The 10,000-nt window shown below is 42.1% G+C and overlaps 2 protein-coding genes across 6 annotated transcripts in view; one reads left to right on the forward strand and one right to left on the reverse strand.

Moving 5' to 3' along the window:
- Nucleotides 1-10,000, reverse strand: part of LOC122262621 (carbohydrate sulfotransferase 1) — a 59,384-nt gene that overhangs the window by 21,557 nt on the left and 27,827 nt on the right. For 2 of the 5 annotated variants that reach the window (XM_043030700.2, XM_043030698.2), the window contains exon 1: nucleotides 1,088-1,624. The exons of the other annotated variants lie outside the window; for them this stretch is intronic. In XM_043030700.2, the coding sequence (XP_042886634.2) occupies nucleotides 1,088-1,476 (389 nt within the window). In that variant the 5' untranslated portion in view covers nucleotides 1,477-1,624. Of the gene's footprint in view, nucleotides 1-1,087; nucleotides 1,625-10,000 lie in introns of those variants that run through there. 5 annotated transcript variants of the gene reach the window in all.
- Nucleotides 1-10,000, forward strand: part of LOC122262623 (solute carrier family 35 member G1) — a 63,446-nt gene that overhangs the window by 13,297 nt on the left and 40,149 nt on the right. The gene's annotated exons all lie outside the window — the stretch shown is intronic.

Consider the following 10,000-nt stretch of genomic DNA (forward strand, 5'->3'; position numbering starts at 1 on the left):
CTGGGTTTTATCCAAAGGCAACTTCGTGGTAATTGAAGTAACTACGTGTAGTTGTAGTGGTTGTGTTGTTAGCAAATCTACTAGCAACTGTGTTCCTGAAGCAACTATATTCAATAGTGTTTGTACAGCTAGCGCAACGAAAGATTCCTTAAAGCAACTATATATATATAATAGCACCCGTGTCTTTAAAGTAACTGCACTTAATAGCAAACGGTTTCGTGCTCTTGAACCAACTGTATTTAATTACAGTTATGTAATTATAACAATTAGCGGACTCGTCTCCATTCTCGCGCTGGTCTTCCGCGAAAGTGAACCCTTTAGCCCGTGTCTTTGTGTAAGTGACATTTCAACAGGATACAAAACGACTCGACATAAAAATGGGACACTGAACTAACCAACGCTGTCGTTTCGTTCGGTCTGGTGATTCTTCAAGGCTGCTTTGTGTGTCCCTTTTTCTTTTGAACTTTTCGTTTTGCTATCATAAAATACTTTTAGCAAAAAGATGAGAAGTAGTAGTTGCCGTTTGCGTTTTTAATCACATTTATTTTTTTATTAATATTTTTTTTCCTCTAGACAGGAACAACTAAGGTTAAGATGAAGTGATGATGAGATGGGATTGTGGGATAGCATGTCTTATATTAAATGTTTCTGCTGGTCAACGATCATACTTTAGTCTGCTTTAAGACTTTGACAAGTTTATTGAGACAAGAGTTATGCTAAGACTGTCAGTGATGTCTTTGGATGTTATGAATGCTGTAATTGTCGTGGATCTGGTTTAGTAGGACTAGTGAGAGCCTCTCTCTCTCTCTCTCATTCCCTCTATTTCTCCCCCCCCCCCCCTCTCTCTCTCTCTCTCTCTCTCTCTCTCTCTCTCTCTCTCTCTCTCTCTCTCTCTCTCTCTCTCTCTCTCTCCCTCCCTCCCTCTCTCGGTCAGTTCTAATAATTACGAGGATGAAACGACATGTGCTCTTGACACCTTAGATGATCAAGCGTTTTCTGATGCTCTTGAAAAGCATGATTGTTAGAGTGGCGACCATAGCCGAGATTCATACTCGAGGACTGAAGGACAACGGCGCACGAGACTCACTTGTACGCCGCGAACCAGGTCTTGGGCTTGGTGGGCTCCACGACGTTGAACTGTCTCCCCGAGTCTTCGATTTTGATGACTCTCGACGGCTCCCCTTCTGAGGCCGTGCTTGGACCCCCGGAGGACGTCGAGGAGGAGGAGGAGGTGGAAGAGGTGGTGGAGACACCCGAAGACGAATCCGAGGACGACGTGTCGGAGGAGCTGTTCGAACACGTGCTCCTCGCGTCTTCCGAAAGTTGTTTTGGGTCTTGGGCACTTTCCTCCGTCTGTGTCTTTGTGTCGTCCATCGGGTTGCCGTTCTTCAGCCTTTCACTCTCGTTGTCCGCCGCGGGCTTACCCTCCAAAGACTTTTCAGTGGGTTTGGGGGATTCCTCTTTTAAATCACACATTTTTATTTATTTATTTGCTATATTGTTGCTTTTCTAAGTCGTTTAGTTGCACTGACACGTAATCGAACCTTTTTTCCCCTTTTTTTCTCTACACAGGAATGTTGAGGTAGACCGAGGGTGTTCCTTCAGCACGACGGGACGTCACAGACAAAACATGGCCAAAAACCAGAAGTCGTAACCGCTTGACATATCACACTCTCAAGTCTCACGCTCCCACCGCTCTCGGGCCCAGATAGTGAACGAGTTATGTTGCATTTACTCCCCCCTTCTCTTCATAACTATTGACAGGCGTTTGCATGTCATTGCACACATCGACAAGCAGGGGGCGGAAGACCCGGGGGAGAGCGAGGAGGTGTTCTAACACTAATTAGAGTAATCACTACGTGTCAAATTTGCTCTTCGGTAAAGCCAAGGAGAATGTCAAAGGATCGCAGATGTGGGCGCGAGGTTGGCACGGCAGGTACCACCACGGAGATGTGTTGGCAGGACGGGATCCCAGGCCAGACTGAGGTGGGCAAGGAACGCCAGGTGGAGGAGTGGAGGGGCGGGAGGGAGGGGGGGGGTAGGAGGCTAAGTAGGTAGTAGGGTTGGGGGTAGGATGGTAGGATGGTGTGGGAGAGGATGGAAGAAGGAGGAGAGAGAGGGAGGAATAGGGGTAGGGGTAGGAAGGAGTAAGGTTGTAGGAGGAGGTAAAGGAGTGAGCTGGATTGTCGGGGGAGAATGAGAACGAGAGGAAGGCGAGGGTGGGTGCGGGGGGTGCGGGGGGGAAACAGGATGCCAGGATTATAAAGGAGAACGATCTAGGAGATAGAAGGATGGGAGTAAAAAGGGTGGCAAGGGAGGGGGAGGGAGAGAGGAAGTGTGGTTGAATGAAGCTCAGGAGGGAAGAAAGAGGGTGAGGACAGGCCACGTTTGAAAGGGTGCATTATGAATCATCGAGGAACAAGTGATTGGGTTACACAACTTTCGGTGGCGGTCAGGTTTTGGTGATATTTACCCCCCGAGACCAGACAGAGCCAATCGACCTTTCGCGGTACCATCACTCTAAACATGCAAGCACTGACGTGACCCCAAAGAAACGTAGACAAAATGACATTACTTCCCCAGCCACCTTGGAGGAATGAGATGACTAACCAAACACACGTCGACTTAACAACAACAATAACAAAAATTACATTATTTTCAAAGTCAACAGGAAAAAAGGAAGTTATTACAAACACATGCAGTACATCGCCTTGACCATAAAATAATAAGAACAAACGAAAAATCACACATTTCAGAACCTAAATATCACGTCGCCTTCGTGACAAAAACACCAAGTAGAGAACACTCAAAACATACACATCGCTCTGACCACAACAACGAAAACAATAACTAAAAATCACATTATTTCCAGTGCCAAGTTAAGTGCAGTGAGAGTTTAATAGTTAAGGTCGTCGATGTGCCAATGGAATAACAACGTAATTCTTGGCTCTCCATCTGCCCCCCCCCTCCCCCCTCCTCCCCTCCCTTCCGAGAGAGGCGTTGCGCTTGAGTTGAATTTTAGAGAAGGAAGCGTTGGCAGATGAGTTGCAGACTGGCGATGCCACAACCTTCGTAAGTCTGTCTGTCTAGGTCTTATTTTTTCTCTCTTTCTGATTGCGTTCCTCTCTCACTTTTTCATTCTCTCTCTCCCCCCCCCCCCTCTCTCTCTCTCTCTCTCTCTCTCTCTCTCTCTCTCTCTCTCTAGTCTCTTCTTATCTTATCTTATCTCTTCGCTTCTCTTCTCTCCTCTCTTCTCTTCTCTCATTTCTTCCCATCCCCTCCCTTCTCCTTACCTCACCTCTCCTCCCCTATCCTCTCTTCTTCTCTCTTCTCTCTCTCCCGCTAGAGCGTGAAACTGTTACCCACATTGGCGCTTTTCCATAACCTTGTGTATGTCGAAGATAATCTCAGTCATGCCAGAGCCCCCCCCCACACACACACACACCCTTCCCACCCCCCGACTCCACCCAACCGCCCCTCCATGCACATTTTCTTATAGGCCTAGTGTTCTTTAATGGTCTTGGGTTATAATTGCCAAATATATTTCCTCGAACGCATTTTGAGATGTTTTATGGTGTTCTTACTTATTCTGAAAGAAAAAAAAAACTTTAAGCTGATAAAAACTTAAAGGTAGGAATCTTCCCAAGGATACTATTTAATTTCTCTCTCTCTCTGTCGCTCTCTCTCTCTCTCTCTCTCTCTCTCTCTCTCTCTCTCTCTCTCTCTCTCTCTCTCTCTCTCTCTCTCTCTCTCTCTCTCTCTCTCTCTCTCTCTCTCTCTCTCTCTCTCTCTCTGTGTGTGTGTGTGTGTGTGTGTGTGTGTGTGTGTGTGTGTGTGTGTGTGTGTGTGTGTGTGTGTGTGTGTGTGTGTGTGTGTCCGCCTACCCGACAGTACGTCTGGCGTGTATTTCCACCAATCATCTGTAATATAAAGTCAACCATTTATTCAATCATTAGATACTGAAGAAAAGAAAAGAAAAAAAAGGTCACACCATAACCCCGATATTTACAAGCGAAGGAAAACTATCGGGCGTCAACCCTTTTGTAATATATATCTTTACAGTCCGAACAATAACCCCGGGCATTTCGTATACAGTTAGACACACAGTTACGGGAGCTTGTACGGTTAATTTAAAGTTTACTTGCGCTTAATTAAAAAAAAAAAGGAAAAACTCGACTGACTCTATGAAATATACATAAAGGTCGAATGGGACAGAAGGGTAAACTACTGCAAGTACTCTGCGGTTGTAAGTGTGACTCTGCGTATGCTTTTGTCAGAGGAGTGTCAGGTACGGGGATTGCAAGATGTCAGCGATGTGCCTGACCTTCAGCGTCAGCCAAGGTCAGGAGCACCGGCAAAGTATCCTGCATGTGTTTTGGTCCTTTTCTTGTTCTGTTGTTCTCTCTATCTCTCTGCCTGTCTCTCTCTCTCTCTCTCTCTCTCTCTCTCTCTCTCTCTCTCTCTCTCTCTCTCTCTCTCTCTCTATCTTTCACTTCCTCACTTGCTTCCCTCCTTCCTCACCGCGCGCGTGTATGTGTACGTTTGTGTGTGTGTGTGGGTGTGTGTGTGTGTGTGTGTGTGTGTGTGTGTGTGTGTGTGTGTGTGTGTGTGTGTGTGTGTGTGTGTGTGTGTGTGTGTGTGTGTGTGTGTGTGTGTGCGTGTGTGTGTGTGTTTGTCCTCCTATCCGATTGTCCTTCAGTGAACTTTTGTCTCCCTATGTGTCTTTCCGTTTATCGTGTGGAGTGCTCAATGTCATCTTACTTTGTCTGTTTTCTTGTCTTCATTTTTTTCTGTTGCTCCAGGATAATTAACCTACACGCAGTTTAGGATAAAAGTTGCTGTAAATATTGTCATATCCTTTTTATCTTATCCACTTTTTCCCCCAATATGTAATCTTCCCACACTTTTCGTATCCATTCATCAGTACTCCTCTCCTTCCCTCCTTCGCGATTTTCTCTCTTTTCCCGCCTTTTCATTATTTTATTATTTTTTTTTCTCATTTTTCCTTCCCTCTCCCATTCGTTTCTTCCTTTCTTTCATTCTCACCTCATCTTCGTGAGGTTACATTCCTTTCCATATTCTATAATGCTCCACTCCCGTCATCATTATAATGGTAGTAATGATAATAACAACGATAATAATAATCATTATTTTTATATACCGTTGTTATCGTTATCTACTATCATTATTATCCCCTTCCCCCTCTGTTCTTCCTCCTTAAGGCTCTTCCCAACCATGACCTTGACGGCGTGTCTTCCTGTAGCTAAAAACACCTGAGGGCCATCAGTCTAGCCTTGGGGGAGACTGAATGCTAACGAACTGTGTACACTCTTTCATGTACAGTACATACATAAATACTTACGCACGCATACAAATGTTTACGTGGGCTGACAGGCAAACAAACTGTTTCCGTGATAGTTATGTCTGTCGTTAACGTGTTCTTTCTTTCTTTCTCTCTTTCTCTTTCTCTCTCTCTCTCTCTCTCTCTCTCTCTCTCTCTCTCTCTCTCTCTCTCTCTCTCTCTCTCTCTCTCTCTCTCTCCCTCTCTCTGTTAAATTTATACTTACATTAGACTGACAGGCAATTAAGCATTATCATTGTCAAAATAACAAAAATAAATACTTTAGTCATAGATAATGGAAGTCAGTTTTACTCTATCAAATGATTGTTATAATTGCCCCGATTAAAGCGCTTTTTACGGTATATTTTTTATATCATTTTCTGGTTCTCTGTCAGAAATCATAATGAGGAGAGAGAGAGAGAGAGAGAGAGAGAGAGAGAGAGAGAGAGAGAGAGAGAGAGAGAGAGAGAGAGAGAGAGAGAGAGAGAGAGCAATCAGAGAGCTGAGAGAAAGAAAAATAAGTAAACCGTAAAAGAAGAAATGACAAACCCGAGAAAAGAAGACAGAGCAAACGCGGTCGGAGCAGATGAAGAGTAAACAAAAACAAAAGAGGAAGAGAAGCAGCTAAAGAACGGCAGGAGGCCATTTACCTTCCCTAAAACTTCCCACACACGCACACGCACACACACGAAACGGCGAAGGGACAAGAGAACCTGTTTCTTGAGGCCAACGGTCGAACGGTCATTACCCACGATCAGCTCCGGTGCTCATTGGTCGAGAGGAGCCTTACCCTAGGATATGTTCTCGTCGCTCATTGGCTGAGACGAAGGGAGATGGGTGGGGCTTGGAATGTTTACTTCTTTTTTCGTTTTATTTTTATAGCAAGTTGCCCTTTTAGGTGTGCCGGGGAGGAAGATCTGGGACTTATGTTACATTTGTCTGTTTCTTTTTCGCCTGGTTGTTGTTCGAGCAGGTTGGAACAGCTGATATTGATAGATCGTGTAAATAAAAATTATTGCTCGGTATGAATGTAAACAATGCCGAGTAATTATCATGTGGGAGTGTAGACTTCAGGGACTGAAAAAATTATATCTCATTCAGCTTTCTCCGTAATTTATGTCCAGTGTTTTGTTTCAGATTGCAATATTTGCAATGATTTTTTTAAGAAATTAACCACAGTCATAAAGTAAACCCTGAAATTATACATTAATTGAAACGTTTATTAATGGTCCTCTATTTCGTGATACCGATGATATATGACAAAATACGTGATATTAAATATCGTATTAAAAATCAACATCGACAAAACAATAGTAAATGTCGTTATTTTCTTTAAAGTGCATTTTTACACCCACGTGTCAGATTAATAATTTCAGATTGCAGAGTCATCAATATTCATCAATTGTTCATCGCAGTCTGTGACACTCAGCATTGTCAACGTTCCATGCCATCCTTTGCCTCTCCGTTCGTTTATTTTAGCATTGCTAACGTTCTTTCACTTTTTTTCGCCAGACGTTCACCGTCTGTAGTACCCTACCGTTCACCCCCCCTCCCCCTCCCCCTCTTCTCCGCTGTTCAGTACCTGGAACATGAAGTCTTGAATAAATGCTATTTTTTGCCTTTCCTCATCTTAGAAAAACGCGTTACTTTTGATCCTCCCCTTCTCTCCAAACCCCCTTACTTTCTCTCTCTCTCTCTCTTTCTCGCTCTCTTTGTCTTTCTCTCTCTCTCTCTCTCTCTCTCTCTCTCTCTCTCTCTCTCTCTCTCTCTCTCTCCCTCTCTCTCTCCTCTCTCTCCCTCTCTCTCTCTCTCTCTCTCTCTCTCTCTCTCTCTCTCTCCTCTCTCTCTCTCTCTCTCTCTCTCTCTCTCTCTCTCTCTCTCTCTCTCTCTCTCTCTCTCCTTCTCTCTCTCTCTCTCTCTCTCCCCCCCTCTCCTCTCTCTCTCTCTCTCTCTCTCCTCTCTCTCTCCCTCTCTCTCTCTCTCCTCTCTCTCTCTCTCTCTCTCTCTCTCTCTCTCTCTCTCTCTCTCTCTCTCTCTCTCTCTCTCTCTCTCTCTCTCTCTCTCTCTCTTTCTCGCTCTCTTTCTGTCTCTGTCTCTCTCTTTCTCTCTCTCTCTCTCTCTCTCTCTCTCTCTCTCTCTCCCTCTCTCTCTTTCTGGCTCTCTTTGTTTGTCTTTCTCTCTCTCTCTCTCTCTCTCCTCCCTCCCTCCCTCCCTCTCTCTCTTTCTCTCTCTCTCTCTGTCTTTCTTTCTTTCTCTTTCCCTTTCCCTCTAAACCTCATTTCCTCTCTCTTTTCCTAGCCACCTCTCCTCTCCCACCTTTCTCCCACTCCCCCTCCCTTCCCCATCTCTCTCTCTCGCCGCTTTCCCGCATCACTATTCTCTTAAACCTTTCACTTTCTATGACCTTCTGTTAGCAACATAGAGACGTCTCTCCTTTCTAGCTTTCACTCCTAACTCTCTACATTTTTTTTTTAGCCAGACATAGTGGTTATTTTGATATTCATTCTATTTTTTTCTTGATTTATTGCATTTTTTTTTATTTGTAGTATCATTATTATGATCGTTAGTGTTGTTATCGTTTTGAAAATTGTTATTATACGGTTTTTAAGGGTTTTCGGTATTCACCTATTATTCGTCATTAATTAACTTGTTACTGTCCGGTTCATGAACTAGACAGGACTATAGGAGTAGACACCACCACCAACACTAATAATAATTCAAATTTAGTATAAATCAATATAGTGGTATGACAAACCCACTATTATGTACAATAATAATCCTGAAAGTTGAATATTATTCACAAATAACAATGCCAGTGACCATCAAAATGATAATACCAACAATGAAAAAAAAACATATCATAAGATAGTAATAAAAAAAATCAAGCACATCAGCACTACAGTAGAGAGAAGACACTGAAAGACACTGAAAGACACTGAAAGACGCGACTGCTCTTCTAACTTACGAAAAAAAAAGGTAGCGAAAGAACGGAGAAAGTTTGTATTACATTAATGAGTCATTTCCAAAGGAGGGAAAGTATAGCGAATGTGACACATGAGAAAGTCATTATTTTTTTTTTGTGTTGTTTTCATCTGTGTGGGAGAAGGAGGCATATGGTGTTCAATAACAGCTGTGCGTATAGGGTTGCTATTGTTGTTACTTACGTGTCAAGTGTGACGCATATTGGTTAGTTATTTATTTGTATGTTGTTTGCTGGTGTTTCTGTCATTACCGCATTGATAGGCTGATAGTAAAGATGGTTATTCTTACCGTTTTAAGTTTTGCGTGCTATTATAATCTTTGTATTATTATTATTGTTATTATTTATATTAGTAGTATTATTGCCGTTATTATTATTATCATTATCATATCCATTATAATTTATTATCATCATCAACAGGATTAACATCATCATCACCACATATTCAGCATCGTTATCCTCTTCAGTAACACTATCTCTTTTCACTTCCACTGGCATCGCCACTATATCTATCGTTATATTATTACCATCATTACTTGTCGCGGTTTTCATTACTAACATCATCACTAGAAAATTACTATCATCACAAAGATAATAAAAAAAAAATGTTTTCATTAAGAGTAATAGCAACTCTTTTAATCGTTTTGTGAAAAAAGGAAACGATTTTTTTTTCTCTCTTTCTCCTTCGCTATACTGCATCAAGGGCATATCCGAAATCATTTTTAAAAAAACGTCCTTCACTTTGTAGTGAAGAATGAACAAAGACCACGCTCACAGATGTGTTTTTTAAAAGGCGTATTGCGTTAACTTGCTGTAATACAAAACGTTCGTAATTCTATTGTTAAGTTGTCGGATAAACAGGACAGGAGGGAACAGGTAGTGGGAAAATTGGCGGGAATTTGGCGATGTGAGAAGAACGAGAAGCGAACAAAGATTTTTCTTTTCTGTAATTGATATAAAGTAATAAATCAGGGAGATTAATACTTCGCCACATCGTAAAGAAATTGTTTCTTCAAAGTATTTGTTTTTCTTTATCTTTTTGCTTATCAGTTTAGATTTATTGTTCAAATGTTTTTGTTTATAAGACTATTGTATGAGGCATTCAAACTGACGTTAGAAATGTATTTGTTTGGATTTTGAATGTATAGTTGTCAGCAAAGTGCTCATTTCTCAAAGTTGTTCACGCCTCCTTTACTTACTTTGAGAGTGACTAGAGTGCATGCATTTTTGGGGTTTAGTCTCCCTCGCTCTCTCCTTTTTTTCTGTCACTCTCTCTCTTATATTTCTTTACTCTCTTTTTCTCTCCATTGCAATTTTGAGTAGAATCTCATTTCTCTCCTCTGTCTGTCTCTCTCTCTCTCTCTCTCTCTCTCTCTCTCTCTCTCTCTCTCTCTCTCTCTCTCTCTCTCTCTCTCTCTCTCTCTCTCTCTCTCTCTCTCTCTCTCTCTCTCTCTCTCTCTCTCTCTCTCTCTCTCTCTCTCAACAAATGCAGAACTCGTAGTTAGGTGTTTCAGGCTATCATTAATGGTTCAAGACTATATTCCATAAATAGGATCACAAAGCTGATATATATTGACAGCCGTTATAGTTACCATAACATGGATAATAATTATAGTACCAGTTATAATACTACAATTAACTATGATAATAATGATGATAATGATAACAATGATCAAATT

The sequence above is a fragment of the Penaeus japonicus genome, unplaced genomic scaffold, assembly GCF_977035675.1.
Source record: "Penaeus japonicus unplaced genomic scaffold, GWHDUDI00000001_assembly GWHDUDI00000009, whole genome shotgun sequence".
NCBI lineage: Eukaryota > Metazoa > Arthropoda > Malacostraca > Decapoda > Penaeidae > Penaeus > Penaeus japonicus.